We start from the raw sequence: 20,693 nt of genomic DNA, 5'->3' as shown, positions 1-20,693 counted from the left end.
TGATAATAATGCCAGAAATCTCATTGTAATAGTGATCTGAAAACTCATTACAAAAAGTTAGAATCATTTTTCCATTTTACATCTAAATGCTAATAATGCTCATAGTGGATTTTCCAGCTGATTCCATAAAGCTGAAGAACAATCATATAACATAGAGGAACTTCAAATGTGCTTTGGAAGCTTAACTATCTTCAGATCATGACATTCTTTTATGTCTATATTGTTATCCACAATATTAATAATAATAATAATTTAAAAAGGTGATTAGCATGAATTAGTCATCATAGACCTTATATTGTAGAATCAATTTCTCTATTAGAACATAAAAAATTCTACAAATGATAGAAGATTTAGGTTTTGTGACATATATGATTGTTGATACCTATTGTTGCTCATGAGTACTATTCTTTATTCCAAACCTGCTTCAAATATTGCTATTAAGACAAAAACCTAGATAAGCATGAGATAGAACTCCCACCAAATCCCATGTGCCCATTAGGTGAGCAATGCGACTTACTAATAAATGCCAATTAGGTAGTACAATGCTGTGGAAGAAGCCAAATGAACTATCAAATGGTTCCAAAATCATGTGCCTGTAATATAACACATTCCAGCCATGATGAGCATTCCAAAACAATCTTTTGAGATTCTTTCAGAATGTTCAGCTATCATTGCTTAAACAATTGGTAGTGTTGTTATCACCATCACTGTCAATTCTTTAGGCTCTACAACTTTTAATGGTTGAAACATCCACAAAGTTGTGACACTTGGGTGGATGTCATGGACATACTTATAGTTATTTAGATAATATGAATAGGTAGAAATAGATAAAAGTAGGTTAATTGGATAATATCTTATAGAATAGCTTCTTAGAAGCTTCATAAATAGGGTATCACCTTTATACATGTCCAAAAGTGATTGATAGGTTAAAAACTTTGCCAACTAATTAACCACATATTACACATATTGGTAGCTTGTGGTACAAGTTAATGATGTGGTGCACATATCGGAAACTTGCCTTGCAAGTTAAGACATGTGTTTTGCAAATTAAACATATGTTGGAGGTCTATAGAATGTTGCCATGTAGCTCTTAAGTAGATAGTATGTATAGAGGCAAAAATAAAGCCTTCTCCATTCTTATCAATTCTTTTCTTACTTCTAATCTAGTTTCAAGAGTCTCTAATTTTCTAGCCTTTGACAATATCCATTCTAGTTTCTTATTAAATATATTTACTTTCCTATTTCTAATTTTTTATTTCTTTTTTTATTCACTTTTCACTTGTTTGTATATCTATTTTGAATTCTTATCATTGAAAGATTGACAAGAGTCCTAAATCATTATTCTTTCTTTTTTTTAAAAGTGAGTGGATTACCTTACTTTTATTATTATATTTCAAAGGTTGCCAATTATTCACCTTGAACTAACATTTATTTTTTGAACATTATTTTTTTTCTAAATGAGAGTGGGTTATCCTTCTTTGTAGACATGCCAATTTGATATTATACATTGCAAATTACTCTAATTTGACTTGTGAATTTATTAAGTTATTTGAAATAGAAGAAAAAATCATCAATGTTATATTTGGTAGAAGTGGGAATAGATTTGCAACTATCGCAAATCTTTACAAGCTTGTCAATACTCTTAAGGTAGAAATTTCATACATTACTAGCGCCAACCATGAAAGCACTATTCCTATGCCTATGATAAAAGTCTAGAGTCTATGCCAAGAAGTTGTGTAGTTGAAGGAAGCAAGTAGATTGACCTTAGAACCAAATTTAAAAATCAATAGAAGCTTCATTTTAGCATCTTAAGAATATCTAAAAGAAATCTAGAATATTTAAGATTCTAGTATTACATGATTGTATATGATCAGTTTATAGTCCAGATACAATAGTAGATATGGTACAAAATATGGGGCATATATAGTCAGAATATAGTAATATATAGGTCAGAATAGAGTAGTTATACAATACAATATATAATAACTATATAATAGAAATATGATAGGTATACGATTCCACATGCAATATGGATACGAGGATTGATATGTGTATCAGGTATGAATAGCAACACGTTATCCGGAACCGGGTATCAACTCAGTGAGCATCGACCCCGGAAATCAAGTGCAGCATCTGGGCGGATGAAGCCTCATTGCCGATAGGAATTTTGGCCGCCTCGGACCCCCTATCTTTTCTTCTTTCATTTTTTTAATTCTTTGTGCGTAAGCTCCGACTCCTACGGCATTGTTATCTTCCTTGGTGTATTGTGGAGGAACTTGGAGCTTGTTGAAGAAGGTGCTGCAGTGCAGCTCAGGTTCCGAAAACTCCTTCGTGTGACGGTGGTGGCGTAAAATTGATTGTTGACAGCCACTAGTTTTTTGTCTTCTTTTTGTTAGCCTTCTAGTTAGCTACTGTTGTGGCGTCCTGCTCGTAATCGCGTTGCCCTTGCTAGTGCAACACTCTAGCGGTGATTTGTGGCGGATGAATTTATGGATTAAAAAAATATCTGCGATTTTGTAGGGAAGCAGAATCTAGTTTTAATTTTGTTACAGTAGAAGACTGGTAACGCGTGGCTTTCTTGCGGTGCGGCATCGATTTGATTGGTTCAGCGGAGGTTGCGGAATTACGGCGAAGGCAATTGGGCTTGGTCAGTCTTTGTTCTTATTGATTCAGTACGATGGCTTCAAATCATTGCGACTGAACGAAAGAGAGGAGTTGTTGAATCTCCTTACATCATATGGTTGTGATTCATCGTGAGCGGTACTTGTGCCAGTAGTTCTTGATTGATATTTCCTCAGTAGTTCAATGCCGTCTTCCTACTTTCATCATCATTGGTGGCACTGCGAAGAAAGGTGGACTTGAAGCTCGTAGACTCTCTTTAACAATCTTTGGTGCAGGTCGGCACGAAGGCCTCTTCGAATTGTTGGCAGAATTTAAAGTGTGGCGTGGTGTCAACGTTGGAAGTCATCATCAAATTCAGAAACATTGTTGATTAGTTGCTGCACGGATGAATAGTTGTGTGGGATCCAATTTGGACTCCTTAGTGAAGTCAAACTGGTAGAGTTTGAGTCGTCGACGAGCCTCGACGCTTCCAAGACAAGTGCTATTAAACTGACTCAAGTCGTCGTTATCTTTGCATTGTTGCAACCGGTACTCAAACAAGACAATTTGTGGTGCCTTGCTCCAATTGTGTCCCATTTGCAATACACTAGTCATGCCTTGAGTAGCAACAAGAACCGTAGCTGCAACGAAGGTATACACTATAGTTGTAGTAAGAATAGACGTAGGGAGCTTAAAAAGTATTGGTAACGCTTAATACAAATCCACATTCATAGTGGTAGTGAATAGTTAGTGTGGCGGTACTATAAAGGTCAGTTTTAGTATTCTTTTTGTTCCAGCTCTGTTCAATCAATCTAACATTATAAGCAACAATTCATAAGACATTAATTGAGTAAGGGAAGACCAAGCCAAAGCATCTGAGCTCATAGCTTGGGAATTGGTGATTAAGTGGGTATGACTGAAGTGTTTGACAAGGTTGTTCACCAGGCCAAATGTGGTTGTGCATGATTCTAATAGTAAGAGCTGTCCACTGTGGATGAGCAGTTGCTGAAGCTGAATTCCTGTGTGGAGCTTGCTCAAGGAGGGACGGTTGAAGTAAAGGTCCATGGGTGATCGAAATTGGAGGCGCTTTCCATCCTTCATGCGGATTCATCAACGACGCTTCTATCTTCTATGAGAATTTCCAAGGACAGTATGTGTAGACAATCAAGTGAATTTAAATACAATTAAAACCAAGCTATTAGGGTTGATGTTAAATTAGGTTTTGACAACTATTTTGGATGAAGTTGATGATAAATTTGAATTAAGTTAGACGACAACTTCTTTAGATGAACTTAGGTTGAATGTAGATGGTAAATTGTAGATGGATCTTATTTCGAATTGGATGAATCCTTGTGTGTAGGTGAAAAGTCATTTTTGGATGAAAATTATTTGTAGATGAAAAAAATTAGATATAATTTGAAATTTGGATGATAATTAATACCATATAAAAATTAAAAATTAAAAATGTCAAAAAATTAAATTAAATTATATAAAAAAATTCTCTTGCAAGTGTGATTTTATAAGTTGTATAAATGGGTTTTTTGTATTGTTAAGTGGCTTATATTGTGGATTGTGATTGTTTGAGTGTGAATTCAAATTGTTTGAGAAGTTAATTTTTCTTAACAAGAAGTAAGAAGAACTTTTATTTAATCACTCATAAGTTAATTGGTAGATGTGATTTAGAATAAATTACTTATTAAAGTGGTTTATTTTAAAATACAATTGGAATGTTATAAGACTTTTTGGATATAAATCAAACATTAAGAGGAATTATTATATGATTTATATAATTAAAATTATTATGAATTAATATAGGCTTCTAACTAATAGGGATTTATTTTAATTCACACTCTTTCTTGGTTTGTACTTTTGATAATAAAAAGATTTATAGCTCTTTTATGATTTGAATTCATTCTTAGAAGTATTTATAGCCATATTTAGAGAAAGAGATTAAAAAAGAGTAGCAAAGACCTAGCTCTTATTTTTACGAGAAGGATTATGGTCAGCCACCATTTATGTTAGTGAATTCTAAAACTTTGCTTGTCACGTAGATTGGAATAACAAAGCCCTTATCAATTAATTTTAATATATATTAAAAAATAACATCAAAGATTTTTTTATTTTATTGACAATGTAGAAAGCAGATTTTTTGGAACAATTTATTGCTTAAGCCATTACATACAACAATCAAATATTTAAAAGATATCAAGAATAAAAATTTGATTAGAGAGGAATAAGTCAAATAATGACGATAGCTCCTAAGTTTTCAAAAACTTATTTATCAATGTCAAAACAAATAGAAATTGATATGATATGTTTTAAACTTTTTATTAAATGAGAAAATGCTTGACGTCATCAAGAGGGTTTATACCTATATTATGGAGAAGCTAAGAATATTGCTTAACATTGTCCAAAAAAACAATATAATCACAAAATGAAGAAAATGGTTGCCAAAGAAGATAGTGTATTGGAGAACAATTTTTTTTAGCTATAATAGGCACCATGTTGCTAGAATCATATGCAACATCTAATAAAGATCTTGTTATCTCTTCAAATCCCTCACCTTCTTTTATAATAGATGTCTATTTAGGATATAAAAATCACAAAGTCTATAGACAATTCTTTTATTATTAGTAGAATTAGTATACAATAATTTGATATACTTTTCTTACTCTACAAACACTTATATTTGTCAATTATGGTTATTCTTTATAACTTGATACTTTTGACTTTTTAAAAGTTGATAATCCTATGATAGAAGCTTTAGTAAATTATTTGGCAGAGTTATATATAAAAATGAAGGTATGATTAAAAAAAGCTCAAGAATGATAAAAGATGAATAAGGATGTCTATTACATGAAACAACTATAATTTAATGTAAATGACAAGATATGATTACTTTTTTGTAATATTAAGACTATTTATCTTTAAGACAAGTTTGATTATCATAAGATTGAACCTTTTTTTATTTGTAAAAAAATCAATATATTTGCTTATTGATTATATCTACTGGAGTGAATGAAGATCCATCTAGTATTTCATGTGACTTTCCTTGAGCTGTACAAGATAATTAATAAACCATGATGATAATAAGTGTTACTTGCTCCTATAAAAGTGGATAATAATGAAGAGTTTGAGGTCAAAGTTGTCTTAGATTCAAGGTGGCACCAAAATCTGTTAGATTATCTTGTTCATTGGAAGAAATATGATGTTAGTGAATGCACATAAAAGCCCACTAAGAAACTTGCAAATGCACCAAAGAAGGTTTATACTTTTCATCAACAAAATCTTTCAAAATAAAAATAAAGAATAATAAATCTTTGCTATAAAAGAATTGTAATTTAAAAAAGTTTACATTCAACTTTCTATCCTTGATTGTAATTTTGGTGTATTTTTGGTACTAACGAGATAGAAAATCAATAGCCAATAGATTCAACTTAAGAGCCATTGTTTATTGACTTATTAGATGAGACACTGCAATTGTCACAACCTTCAAGATGACATAATTGAGATAAAGACCTTCAAAAATAATATGTTCTTTCTTGAATAGATGGTAAAATACAATGTATTTAGTATCACAACCTTAGAAGAAACTTCTAATGTTTGGTGATTTTATTAGAGGTATAAACAACTCTTAATGGTGTTTTAAATGTTTTCTTTGAAGGAAGTTATGAAGGCTTTAATAATGATCAAATACCAAGGTGGTCTTCTTACCTTAGAATGGAACATTAATGATGGCTTAAAAGATCTATCAACTACCTTTAAAAAGAACAATAGTTAGAATATGTGTCAAATATAATTTGCTTTATTTTGGACTTCTTCAACATGTAATCATCGCTCTTCATAGAATTTATTCCTAAAAACGGGGATATTATTATGAATATATATATATATATATATATATATTATTATCTAAATAATATGAATAAATAGAAATAGGTAAAAGTAGATTAATTTGATAATATCTTATAGAAAATCTTCTTAAAAGCTTCATTGACACAATTTCATCTTTATATATGTCTATAGATGATTGATAGGTTGGAAACTTAGCCAACAAACTAACTACATGTCACACGTGTTGATAGCTTGTAGAATAAGCTAATAATATGACATACACATAGGAAACTTGTCTTACAAGTTAAGACATGTGTCTTACAAATTAGACTTGTGTTGAAAATCAAATAGAATGTTGTCATATAATATTTAAATAAATAGTATATGTAGAGGTAAGAATAAAGCTTTCTTCACTCTTGTCAATTTCTTTCTTACTTCTAGTCTAGTTCTTAGAGTCTTTAGTTATCTAGCCTTTGGTAATTGTCATTTGAATAGCTATAATATAAAGTTGTCTTAAGTGTAATTTAATAATTCATGCACTAGTCATGTGTAGCTTAAATGCTTTATTAAAAATATTAAAAATTTATATTAGAAATCATAAATTTTATTTATTTATATATATATATATATATATATATATATATAGTACAAAAGAAGAAATAATTCTTAGAATTGTTAATTTGAATGCTTTAAAGCCTAACACAAGCATCTTTAATAATAATTGTAATAGAATATGGTTTTATTTTTTCAATCTAAAATATTATTTCTTCAATCTTTGTATGTATATATATTTAAAAATAATTAAATAAAAAAAATAGATTAGAATTAAATCATATATTCATATTTTATTTTATATCTTATGATTCTTTTTGTAATATTTTGTAATTAATAAAAAGTATTATAATATAAATTAGTAGTTTTACTACAAAGATATTCCTATATAAATATTAAGTATTGTTTTAATAATAGTGATATTTCATAGTATTTATAAAAAAAAATTCTATATATGAGCGTTACAAATATACAAAGGTGTTCTAATAAATATCTATATGATTAGATAGAAGTAGGTAAAAGTAGATAAAAATAGGTTAATTTCATAATACCTTCTAGAAAAGCTTCCTAGAAGCTTCATAGACATTGCTTTGACTTTACATGTATTTGTAGTTGATTGGTAGGTTAAAAACTTGATCAACAAGTTAACCACATGTTGATAGCTTGCAAAACAATTTAACTGCATGGCACACATATAGAAAACTTTCCTTGCAAGTTAAAATACATGTCTTGCAAAGTCAACATGTTTTGGAGGTTTTATAGGACATTGCCATGTGGCTCCTAGTTAAGAGTATATATGGAGGCAAGAGTGAAGCCTTCTTTACTCTTGTCAATGCTTTTTTAGTCTTTAGTCTTGTTTTAAGACTTTCTAGTCTTCTTGTTTTTGGCAATAGCCATTTTAATTTAATAATATATCATCTTTGAGTAACTTTCTAGTTCTTTTCAGTGTCACAAGAGTGTATTAAGGATTTCTTTCTTCGAGATTCATGTCCTTCATAAGGAGCGATGTTTTGTATAAAAGAATGACTACAACATAAGTTGGTGATTCATGATAAATTATATACTTTCCATATACTTAAGAATAATGGTAATAAAATCTTTGCACAATTATTAAAGAATATATTTTTTTTATACATGTTTATTGCAATTTTGATTAATAAGTAGAATATAGAATCATGCATAATATTTTTAGATTATACAATATCTACTTATTATTAAATTTTAATATTTTTGGTATTTATGATAGAATATAAATAACTAACTAACTAAACTAAAATTATATTATTGAAGAAAACAATTTAATTTGTTTGCATATCAAGTTATTTAAAAATCCCTTATAGCCATAAAGACCTCTCTTGGCAAAATTTTCAAAAATACATAATATGTTTTGTGATAATGTGTGTATATATACATATCTTTTGGCCATTTTTTGATAAATTCAAAGATATCCAAAATAACTTGATACAATGCACTATTAGTTGATGGTAAATTTTATACATATAACAATAACAACAAAATTTAGAAAGTTGTAATAAAGTGAAAAAGGTCAATTAAAACTATGGTTTAGAAGTTAATTGAATAAGAAAGAAATCAAAATATGGTACAAATATGTTAAGTGAAAAATTAAGGGAACTAACAACAGTTAAGTTATTCATGTCATTTTTGTCATTAGAACTAACAATTCACATTTATTGTTGGATCTTTTTAAATCACTAAGTAATTTTTAAATTTTTCAAATAGTAGGTTTTCTAGTGCATATATGCATATATATAGAATGTATTAATAGTTTTAATAAGTGAAATCATACAATATTTCTATCATTACGATTATCAAAGAGATAGAATTTTGATGAATTCCTGGAAAAATCTCAAAATTCCATTTATATCCATAATCCTAAAAACTGAACTTCGAAGGAGTTTTTTAAAAAAAAACATACATGTTCTTTTTCCTTAAGGAGTCTAAAATTTATTTCCAAAAAAACATTACATTGTTACTTTGAAACTAAAAGCATTAATGAGATAGTCTTAGATATTTCATATGAGTCACTTCAGATTAAGCACACAACATATAAGGTGGCACAACATGCTAATGCTCATAAATTTGATGCTACTGGAAATTTCTGAGAATCCAAAGTATTATTAATTTTTATGATATTTTACATTTATATATAAAATGTGATTTTTTTAAAATAATGAATATTTATATATTATTATAATTTACTTATGTATTTTGAATAATGTATTAAGTTAATTATTTATCCAATTCTAAATAAATCACATCACATCAATTCTACATGATGTATTTATATTTAAAAAAAAAAAATCACAAATTATGATGGAATTTTGATAGTAATATAGTAATCTATAACACCAACATAAAGTTTAGAAAATTTTAAATTAAATCTTAAAAAAGCCACAATTATTTTCATTTATAACTAGTTGAAATATTATAAATTAAAAAACAATTGAGTGGATTCAAGTAAATTGTATTATTAAGAAAATACAGATTATGACATCTGTACTCTAAAACATTATAAATACCAAATTTAAATTTCTTCTTAAGATAAAATTTTAATATAAAGAAATACCATATTATCCAACTTGATATGATTTATTCTGGTTATTCATACCACAATTATTTTATTTTGATATTGAATATTTAATTTCTATGTATAGTATTGTAAGATATTAAAATTTATATTCTAACCTTTGTAGTCTAAATATGCCGCAATATTCCTCTAAATAGTTGTAGGGTTTAAATAATAATAACAACAATAATAAATACATTTTTAAATTGACATTGATATATAAATATAATTTTATTTATTGCTATTATCTAAAACGTGTATGAATTCCTTTCTACTACATGGAGGAAAATATAAACAACAAAATTTAAAATTCTTCTCAAAAACTAAAATAAACTGGTTACATTTTTATTTTTATTTTTATTTTTTAAATAACAAACTATGCAAACTTTCTGTTTAAGTTTTTGATACAGATTCCCACAATGGTTTGTATGTATATATGTATATGTATATATATATATATATATACCTATGTACATGTATATATATGGATTCATTAAAAAAATTACAATGTAAAAATTTAAAAAATAAAAAGTGAAACAACATGGATAAAAATAGAAACATTGATGCCACCTTTAGTGGTCACATTGAAGTTTCAAATTATTATATTTAGAATTTCTTTAATAATAATAATAGTAATAATGATAATAATGATAAATGTTTTAAAATTCAAACAAACAAAAGATTAAATAAAAAGTACAAATAGGTTCAAAAGGTACAAAAACTACATTGTAACATTACTTTCTAGTTTAGACAGAATTCTAATGGCTTATCATTCTAACTTATTTTCTCTCTCAACAAGATGAACACTTTTATTTTTAATATTTCAATACAACCCAGTAAATTAGGTTTGAAGTGTTTTGAAAATTGCGACGCCAAGCAGCAAGTTTTGGTGTGCTTCAAACATCTATGTGTGATTGAAACATTTTGATACATGCGATTGAAGTCCAAGATATCGTAGTTTCGTTTTATATTCTCGAGCTCCAAAATATCCTACTGTATAAAATTTGAATATTATCACATAATTAAAGAAATTAATGGAAGCTCGTCATCAATATTGTCAGAATGAGGTCCACACACACGTCAATGATGGATGAAATTAAAATAGAAAACAAACGAAGATGAAGAGAGAGAGGACTTTCATTCACCACTTCCCTCAAAGTAATCCCTTTCAGCAAGAATTTTATTCGTGGGTTAAGGATTACAGCAATCACTTGGGATCATGTCATTGATAGCTTTGTTCCCATCACAACGTGCCCACAGATATTTTGAACCCCACGTGAGTAATGCCCACTCACTTATGCTGTAAAAACACAACCCTGGCCGCGAATTTAGACTAAAGCCTTCAACAACAAGCTGTTGACACGAGTCAAGCCAACCAGCAAGAAGGTGGATTTTAATCAATCAATCTCCTTAAAATGTAACACGCTTGACCTGTGACAATATGGAAGTAACTGCATTGTCCTTTATTCATTCCTTTGTCCATTTTAAAAGCCAAATCACCTGCATCCCTATCCCTAGTCCCGCTCAGAGATTTACAACTTTCATCGATAAGTGAGCAAGGGCAATTACTGTGAAAGTCTACATGCCATGTCAGCCCCAACTTTTGGGTAGGTCTTTTTTCCCACTGAGGTGGCGCCACGGCTGTAGCCCAAGTGCCAGGTCAGATCCTGCAATTTATTTCTGTGGCACTGGCTTCTCCAACACGCCCACTTGTTCCCATATGAATGGAACGCTGTTCTCAATCAAAAAGCCGCTGGAAACTTGTAGTTCTCGTCTTCCCAGCAGCCATCCTTCTCGACCCCTATTGGCATTCTGATCTGGCAGCCAATCACTGCTGACATGGCAATATACAGCCGCCGAGGTGTATGACTCTCTGAAAGCACGCTGTTCGGAAAAGCGGACTTTTGCAACTCATGCAAATTAATTAGCAATCTGCATTCATGGCCTCAGGAGCAGTGCTTCTCTTTCGTCCTCATGGGCGGAATCTTTCGACGACAAATGTTCGATTGCCACATCTTTCATCTGTCGCTTTAGTTCTCGTCAATTCCCCGAATTTTCACGAAGTTTGTATCCCGCCTATCGTGAATTCCTCAGAAGCAGTAAAGTTCGCGAAAATTTGCAGCATTTTTTAATAATTTTACAATAGGTTAGAATGCTGTGAATGTGAAAACCCTGAAGTGTAGTCAAATTTCGCGACATTCCCAGCGAATGATTCTGAAGGTTGCCACAAGAAGAAACGCTTCGCAACCTGGAACGATAGGCACGGAAGAGAATCGCTTCCACACAACCCAAAACGGGGGGGGGGGGGGGTCCAAATCAGAACCCAGAATTGCAACCTCGGAACTTCATCGAAACACAAAAAGAAGGAATAAAAGAAAATAAAAATAAAAAAAGGCATCATAGCCCCTTCAACCTGGAGCTGCAGAGAATATCGAGATAAGGATGAATGCTCATCACGTTCTCAGGCTCCCAGGGCTTTGTCTGCAGAGTTGGACTTCGTGGTCGATGCTTCCCCATCAAAAAGCACGTGTTCCCCACGCTTGTCCTCATCTCCACGTCGCCAACCTCGTCGACGGGCAGCTCTGTGTTCCCCATGTTCCCGTGCGTTCCCGAAGGAGGTGTCGCGCGGATGCGGAAGGCAAAGCAGCTGCAACACACAAAATAGCTTCCAGGGATCGAGATCGTCGAGAGTTTCTTTGAGTCCTGTGGCATCATCCTCGCCCTTGCTAGAATCTAAAGCTACACACTGCCCCTTACGCGTTGCATTGCAATTGGCTTTGCTCGTAGGTGAGTTCTTCGTAGCGGGTAAGTCATAGCGGAAGCCGTAGCTGCGACACGAGCTCTCTCTCTCTCACTTTCATTGCGCTCAACCAATCTTCCATGCGGACAGGTACCAACTAAGATGCCGCTGGCTTGATGCCGCTCCCTTTTCCCATCGCAGCCTTTTTTGATTCCTTCGCATTCTCTGGGCAGGTCTACCGTTCTCGGAGATGCGCGACCAATCGCGGCGTTTATATTGACGCTGTGGAGATAATGCAAATGCGGTGGAGTCACTAGAACCCGATGACGAATAATTCGTTTCAACCCGGTGGAATGTGCTGAAGGTTGATTGTGAATTCAGGAGTGATTGCAGTTATTCCTAACGCTGCGGAAAATTCAACATATGCCTGGGTGTCATATGCGATCGTTTGTCCTGTGTGAGTGGTTAAAATCAAAATTATTTGGAAATTCATGTGTCATGGTCAGAATATGGAAAGAAATTCAGGTTGATTCTGAGAAGGTCCTTTAGTAATATGCATGAGTCTAGGTAACTTAGAATTCAATAAATGCACTAACTTTGGAACTTTTGGGTTCGGATTCATGCTCCAAGACCCAATTCAGCAATCGTAATGAGTACGTTTTTTACGTGGTTGCTCTCCCACCAATGGCGGGTTCTTTCGTCCATCGATCATGGTTCGCGAAGGTTGCTACGATTGGAGCTACCTTCTGACATGGAAATCCATTTCTGAAATTTGTGTTGGAATCTAATCATCGAGTGCAAGAGTAAATACAGCAACAAGAGCTGGGGATGCTCTACTGCTTCCTGCGTGATGCGCACAGTGGTGACACACAACCTCATTATAAAAATCATAAGCCTACTATATACGCTGTTACTTTGAGAAATACCGGCCCGGAAGAATGTGCACAACGGTAGGCTGCCATTGCGGGTCCAAAATCCACACAAGAAAACATTTTGAATAAAAAAAGAAAGCCATTACATTAGCGTTTTGAAATGAAGAGGAGGTTTCGGGGAGGGAGGGGGACACGAGACAGCGACGCAGGAAACACACAATCCTCTTTTTATAGCGAGTCAAGTAATTTCTGCGATTTATATTTGGTCACGCTTCTGGCTGCTTTCAGTCCAATATCATCGCATCAGTCTCTCTCTCCGGCCCACCAACTGGACAATTTTCATGCTCCATTGAGCAGAGCAGAATTTTTACCCTTCGCAGGAACCTGATGCCCATGTCGCAAATCCTTCCAACTCCAGGTCCTAAATTACTCTCGTCCTAATTCCGGCCACGCAATGATTCTCCAGTTAACCAATTTGCCATGCAAGATTTTCTCCCACCCCCCAATTTAGCAGCTCATTTCTCAAAGCCAGGAAAATTAATAAACAAAAGTCCCTGCTTTCGAAGTCGTTTGACGACCTGGACCACCGCGTGTGCCGCTTCAAGGAATGGACCTCGCGAGCATTGTCCGGACGACAAGCAAGCGTCGACAATTACTCGAAGGCTGGAAGGGAAACACAGCATCTAGAGGAAATCCAGAAGCATGTGCGGAAGGGTATTTCGTATTCTTGCGCTTCGTTGCTTCACCACGGAACCTATACCCGAGAATGAAAATTCCAACGCTGTCACTTGGATTTCGACTTGGTAATTCTTTGCGCCTGGTGCTGGTATTGTTCAACAAATCTGCAACGCAGGTCGTGCAATTCGAGCAGAGGTCTGGGCGATGACTGGCACAGCGACGGGGATCACAGTATTTTATACGCGGTCATGTGAGGCAGGCGAGTGCTGGACCACGAGCCCGGTGTCAAGCCATGCCACGGTGAAGGGCCATCCTTATCTCTTTTTCCTCAACATGCAATCCAATGCAAGCTTTGTGGATGTGCTAACTGTTGCTGTTGCTGTCATAATCATGCTTCAAATTACATTAGTATGAGCTATTTTGGTGGCATTTATTTATTGAAAATATATATTGTATGAAATATTTAAAGCATTCTAGTGATCATCAATTATCTCATAATTTACAATCCCTATTACAACCATGTGATTTATGGCATGAATCTTGTTAGAATTAAACATTGGGTGGATACTGAAATTAGATTACTTTAATTTTTGCACAAGAAGTTGTTTGAAATAGATCATAAGTTTTTCACAGGATTTGTGTGTCAAATTTTTAGGAGGGTTTACTTAATGCAATCAAGTGAATACTATGTATGCAATTCAAAAGTACTTGGATAGTTTAAAACACCAACAATTGCTAAATAAGTAAGATCCAAATACATGTATTTTTTTTAAAAAAAAAATCCAACAGTAATTATATCAAATATACAATTGAGGTATGGAGAGTAATGAAAAGTTAATAAAGAATGATGGCTAAGTTTAATTCGAACTATGCATTATACTAGATTGTCGTACAAAGAAATACACAAAATAAGAAGAATAAAAAATTGTATTTCTTCTTCACTCTTGTCAATGCCTTTCTAGTCCTTAGTCTTGTTTCAAGACTTTCTAGTCTTGTTGTCTTTGGCAATAGCCATTCTAGTTTAATATTATACCATCTTTGAATGATTATTCAATCTTTTCAAGTGTCACTAGATTGTATTGATTTTTCAATTCTTTGAGATTCATGTCCTTGACAATATTTTATTTTTGCAATATTTTAGAAGCTTTACAAAATGCTTCAAACTTCAAAGCCTAATTTTCTATATATTGAACTATTATAATATCTATGAAAATAATATATCTCAAGTTGTGTTTTGTAAAGTTAAAATAATTCAATTATTTAGGTGAATTCAACTCAATTATAACTTTTATACTTCATAACTTCTAAATAAAGATGATGATAAAAAATTATAGTGAGACATGTTTAAACAAATCACCATCTATTTCAAACATTAATATTATTAAATGATTTTTAAACACACCAATAAAATTAAAACTATAGGTAAAAAAAATATCCACTTTAATTTTGAATTATTCATTTCATAAATGTTTTATAATTATATATTGGCATAGCTATTTTAATATCTAAATTTTCTTCAAAATACATATATATATATATATATATATATATTGTATTGTATTTGCAATCAATTATCTAGTAATATATTTAATATTATTTTTTGCTACTAAAGTAAACATTTAATGTTTACTTTAATGATAAAATGTTAAAACCATCTAAGAGTGATATTCTAACTTAATTTAATTATAGATGTTATCATATATATTCTTAATATAATATGTGATAAAGTCCAAAAGTTGATTTTCACTATACAGTGTAATATCAACTAGAATTATAACATTAAAAATGTAATAATCCTAATCATGTATAGTATATCAATGATTGATACACTATTAGTAACTAAATATGTACAGACATGCACAAACATCAAAAAGAAAAGAAAGAGGGGAAGAATAAAGCTTTTGGCACAATATGCAAAAGAATTGATTAAACCTACAATGTCCTCTATATATATATATACATATACATGTATATATATTAGCAAGGTCTTGTGCTGTTGGGCATATAAATATTGTGAAATGATGTGATATGTAGATAATGAACGAGAGGTCTTTCTACATGTTATGCATGGCTTTTTGTTGAATAATAATTTCTTTGATTTTGGCCAATGAGAAGGCTTCTTGTTCTCTGTATCTTATACCCAAGCTATTATATAATAGATACTCATATATGCATATGCCTAATATGATATGTATCATATCAACAATAACTTTAGAAATGTTATGTAAATTTTAGGAAGATACTCAATGAAGTTTTGTACAAATATGAATGTTGCAATTTTTTTGTACAATCACATGTGTCAGCTTTTCAACCAGTCATTGTGCATTCTCTAACAATAAGAATACCTACAATTTCATAATAATATTAAAACAGTTCCGCTTATCAAATATTCAACCATGTTTTTATATTCACTTAACCACATACTTTTCGTTACTTTTAACAGCTCGTTTTACGAGTTCGAGAAAGTCAACAAATGGTAGTAATATCAGCGCCTGGGGGAGAGGCAGTGACACGGACTTACCCCCTCACTCGCGGAAATAATACACCCCCGCAGGAAGCCCAACACGGGCTTACCTCCCTGGCGGAAATAGAGCCCGGGGGGGGGGGGGGACAGCAACCGTGGCCGACAATTACATCCACGAGTTTCGAGATCCTGCGGATGCAACGATGCGAGTGCGCTGCAGGCAAAACCATCGAATGCGCGCATCTTTGCAGCATCTACCCGTCGGACCTCCGTAAAAGCGAAAGAGCCGCTTTCGGTCCCCACCATCATAACCAGCCATCGCCAACAGATCATCAAGTTACCACACTCGCATCGAATTTCTGCAGCTCCCCAGTGGTCCCTGTTACTACAAATACCCCCCGCATCCTCCCCTGTCCTCTTCCGTTTCTCTCACAATTTCAGTGTCGAGCACGACCTCTGGTTCCTTAAGCAGCGACGGTATTTGTGTGTGTGTTTGTCTAGTTAGGTTGAGTGCGTAGCTGGTAGTCGATGGTGTGAGTTTCTGAGAGGGGAGTGAGTGGGTTTGTGCTGGAGTTTCAGCGATGGAGAATATGGACATGTTGGTGAGGGGGGTCGTGATGCCGGGCTCAGGAATGGGGCTGGGCTCGATCGGCTTCCAGGGGTTGGAGTGGGCGTGGGTCGCGATTGTGGCGACCATTGTGGTTATGTTTGTCTCCGCGAAGAGGGTAAGCATTGTGAGCGTCGGGTGGACGTGGGGGGCCAAGCCTGGTCAAGTGCGCGTACGCGTGCACTCATTCTCCTCCATGTCCGATGGCAGCATTGTCGCCGCCAGCGGAATGTTTAGTGCCGGGATTGTGAACTGCTCCGGGGATTCCTGCAGTGAAGACGCGTCGAGCTCTTCCGACTGTGCGTCGGAGGCCGCCAGCAAGGTTGCAGCGGAAATGGTATTCATCTTCGAGAAGAAGACCCCGCCGAACCTGTTGCTGGCCAAGAAAGATGTACTCGCTGCTCGCGACTACTCTGACAAGGTATTTTCCTCTCGTCAGCACTGGATTCCTGTGGTCTCTTCAGTGTTCTAAGCACTTCGTTCATCAAGTGAAACTGTATTAGCTATCGTACCAATGGCTCCACGTAATACATGCTTATTTATCAATTGTGTGCCATCTCAATGTGTGGCACACGAAATCCAGCACGACTAAGGAATTCAGTGTGTTTCTGACACAGAAACGTTGAATTAACGTAATTTTCCCCCTCTTATCAGGGTGATTACTCATTACTCTCATCTTCAATTTGTCTGCGGGCACAGTTTCTCTGCTTATTTTCTCGTCTTCTCTCTTCCCACCCTTTGTCTTGACCACAAAACAATCAATTGCATTTCTACCTCTAAATGCGGGAGATTTGATTAGTATTGTGTACTGAGCTCGTGCTTTTTTATGTGTCCAGATCTTTGTTAGACGATCGAACTGGGAGGACTTTCGAATACTCGAAGACTTACCCTTTTTAGTCCTTCCTCATTGCATTGCACGTGATGCATCCGTCGTGAAGCGCACGGGAATTCAGTGGGGTACATTGCCCGCTGCTTCCCAGTCTTCCATTGTCATCGCCTTCTTACCCTCGTGGGCGCAGTCTCTCACAGAAGCCCTAGCCCTCTTAGCTCCTCCATCACCATCGTGTATAGTTCCCTGCGCCTCTTCTTTCAAATGGGATCCTCTGTTGAAGCTCAGAATGCGCGATACTGTCGTCTGCGACAATCACCACATCAACCACACGAGAGTACCGATTGCCCCCGTTGCAATGAACGGCGCCGGCATGGTAACCTTCAAGAATAATATTGTCAGATTATGGGACAATGACACGAGATTGATGATAAAGGGTCTGCATCTCCCGATGACTCACGCCGGCGCGGCTACTGCTTTTGATGCGAACTGGGAGCGGAAGGTTGCTGCTGTCGGAGATTTCGGAGGACTGGTGTCTATTGCAAATCTCGAGTCCGCAGCATTGGAGACCACCTACGACACTCTTCATCCTGTGGTGCAGTCTGTCCACTTGGACAGAAGCTCGTTGTCGAAAACTTTGTTCACAGGTTAGTTCCTGAGCATGGTCACCTTTCCCTCGAAACCTGCAGTTTGCAACCATTATACTTGAATCAACTCGTTATCATCATTAATAAGTTCGTGCGATACGTGTTTCAGGTGGACCAGCAATTACCAATCCAGGGTGTACCGTCTCACTCTGGGACAGTAGGTCAAGCAACAGACAATATTCAGTCAATTTGAGTTCTGCAAGCTACATTTATGGTATCTGCGCTCAGGGTTATGAGCTCTTTGTGCGAGACAGCGTCGCCTCGCTCGCTGCCTTCGATTTGCGAATGCTGAGTTCTTCGTGTTTGAGAACAGTTCCATGTGATGTGAGCTTTGAAAGTGCACCGAAAGATAAGTGGTGGGACATCGACACACCTCTCGAGGTTGAGGATGGTGACATTGATGCTGAATTCTGGGATTGCCAGTCTGCAGACAAGTCTGTGAAGGGCGCCAAAGACTCTTACGTGGGCAGCTTTGTGAAGGTCATGAGCCGCAACTTCTCCATGAAATCTACATCCAAGTAAAAGCCACACGGCAGCAAGCCAACCTCGTCGGCCTCGCTCGACGAGGATTCTACAGTGAATTCCGGCGGCCAATGACATTCACCTGCGTCCGCATTCATTCATGACGGGTATCAGTGCGAGATAGGTCCCAGAACCTGACGTTATTGGCAGCCATGGGTTGCGATGTGAAGATTTTACTTCTCGCCACCTGATTGCAGCGTTCGCTTGGACTTATGCACCTCGTACAGCTGGAGGCTGTGACATGCTGCGGCATCCCAACTGGAGATCGCCTGTACTTATTTTGTAAAGATGGTTATTTGATAGCATGTACTCTCCAGTCCAGTTGGGAAAGTGCTGGGATGGAAGCTGTGGTGTGAACTCGCGCCAGTTCAGCTTATTCTTCTTCTGACGTATACTTTTGCAGGCCCATGTCCCGTGGTGGCCTTTAGATGCGAGCCTGAGTTGCTAGCGATGGTGGGACGTTTGGAGCTTGGCTCTGACCGAGCAAACGATATGGTAGGAAGTGTGTGTGTGTGGGGGGGGGGGGGGGGGGGTTGCACATTTGACCGTGACTCTTAATTTTCTTTTTCGGTTGGAAGCCTTTGCTTTCCATGCTCTGTGCCGGAGAAAGAGGACCAATTGTACAGAAAAAAACTATCATGGATTTACGAACTTATCCTTCTCTTCACTTCCTGTGCTATCGCCCTGAATGCTTTCGTGTGGAGCTTCAAGGTCAGAGGCTGAACGTGTAGAATAGCTGAATCGCCACGGCCTAAAGCTTGAGCTCCTTAACCTCTTAAATGAACCCCCAATATCCACTACGCTTTGCAAGAAATTACAATTGTGAAACACAGTTGTCTAGATTCCTGTGCATCTCAAATCACCAATCGAGTTGCACGAGCCTCTGATTGGTGTTGCTTTTCCAGCATGCAACCCTTGGACATAATAGTACAACAAATCTTCTGGGCAAAAGGGCTTGTGACTTTAACAACTTTCATGCGCAAAATTGGGTCCCTCTCAGCATACATATACATTTATGGACTCTTTTACTGTACATTACAACTGCACATCTTGGAGGTGAAGGTTTGCAGTCGGTGTGAGATGGGGATTCACCAATCGAAGTCTATAGCTTCTCAGTTTCACTTGTACTGAGCCTTTCGAACACGTTTTCGTTGGAGTTTTAGGGTGCGCAGCGAGTCTGTTTGAGTAATCACCAAGCCTTCGTAGCACATCCAATGTCAGGCCACATCGCTAGGATCATGGAACCAACCGCAGAGGAAAGCCAGGCTCGTGGTGACCTCTGTGAGAGGTTTAGGCAGATTTGGACAGGCTGGAATGGAGTCATGACCATTTCTTTTTATTTCCTTTTTTTGGCTGGTAACCGAATGCAAAGCGGGCAAGCCACAAAATGCTTGAAGCAGGAATTCTAAATTCTACAGGGCCCTTCTAATGACTCACTAAAGCTATCTGGACTGCAAACATATCTAGAATAGAAACAAATGGGCACGGAGGATATGTTTGGCTGTGTTGATGGTTGTCCACAGAATTATTGCAATATTCAACTCTCAATCGATGGAGATGCCTTTCAAATATACAAACAAATGGATGTTACCGTCCCGTTACTGTCAATAGGGTTAAAACGTTAAACGATAACGTAATGAATGGTGATGATATCCTCTAAATCAAACTTTCTTCCCGCACCCAAAGTGATAATGATAAAATTTAAAATAGCGACTAACTGTAACATGTTATGCTTGCATTAATATGATTTTGAAGATATA

The 20,693-nt window shown here is 35.4% G+C and overlaps 1 protein-coding gene and 1 long non-coding RNA gene across 3 annotated transcripts; both read left to right on the top strand.

The window, feature by feature from the left end:
- Positions 1-720: 720 nt before the first annotated feature.
- Positions 721-3,948, top strand: LOC112287395 (uncharacterized). Of its 2 annotated transcripts, XR_002971240.3 has the most exons (3): positions 2,137-2,647; positions 2,898-3,150; positions 3,604-3,948. It is a non-coding gene; the product is annotated as an uncharacterized LOC112287395 (long non-coding RNA). The 2 variants fall into 2 exon arrangements; XR_002971239.3 differs by lacking the exon at positions 3,604-3,948 and having other exon boundaries at positions 721-2,647; positions 2,898-3,441.
- A 12,726-nt stretch (positions 3,949-16,674) lies between these two features.
- LOC112288041 (uncharacterized) lies at positions 16,675-19,600 on the top strand. Its single transcript, XM_024531819.3, has 3 exons — positions 16,675-17,356; positions 17,772-18,411; positions 18,521-19,600. The coding sequence occupies exons 1-3, from the start codon at positions 16,910-16,912 to the stop codon at positions 18,931-18,933; spliced, it is 1,500 nt and encodes a 499-aa protein (XP_024387587.1). The 5' UTR covers positions 16,675-16,909; the 3' UTR covers positions 18,934-19,600.
- Positions 19,601-20,693: the final 1,093 nt, after the last annotated feature.

The sequence above is a fragment of the Physcomitrium patens genome, chromosome 10 (assembly GCF_059467195.1).
Source record: "Physcomitrium patens ecotype Gransden chromosome 10, ASM5946719v1, whole genome shotgun sequence".
NCBI lineage: Eukaryota > Viridiplantae > Streptophyta > Bryopsida > Funariales > Funariaceae > Physcomitrium > Physcomitrium patens.
The sequence above is the reverse complement of the archived record's forward strand: the minus strand, read 5'-3'. Positions and strand labels throughout refer to the sequence as shown.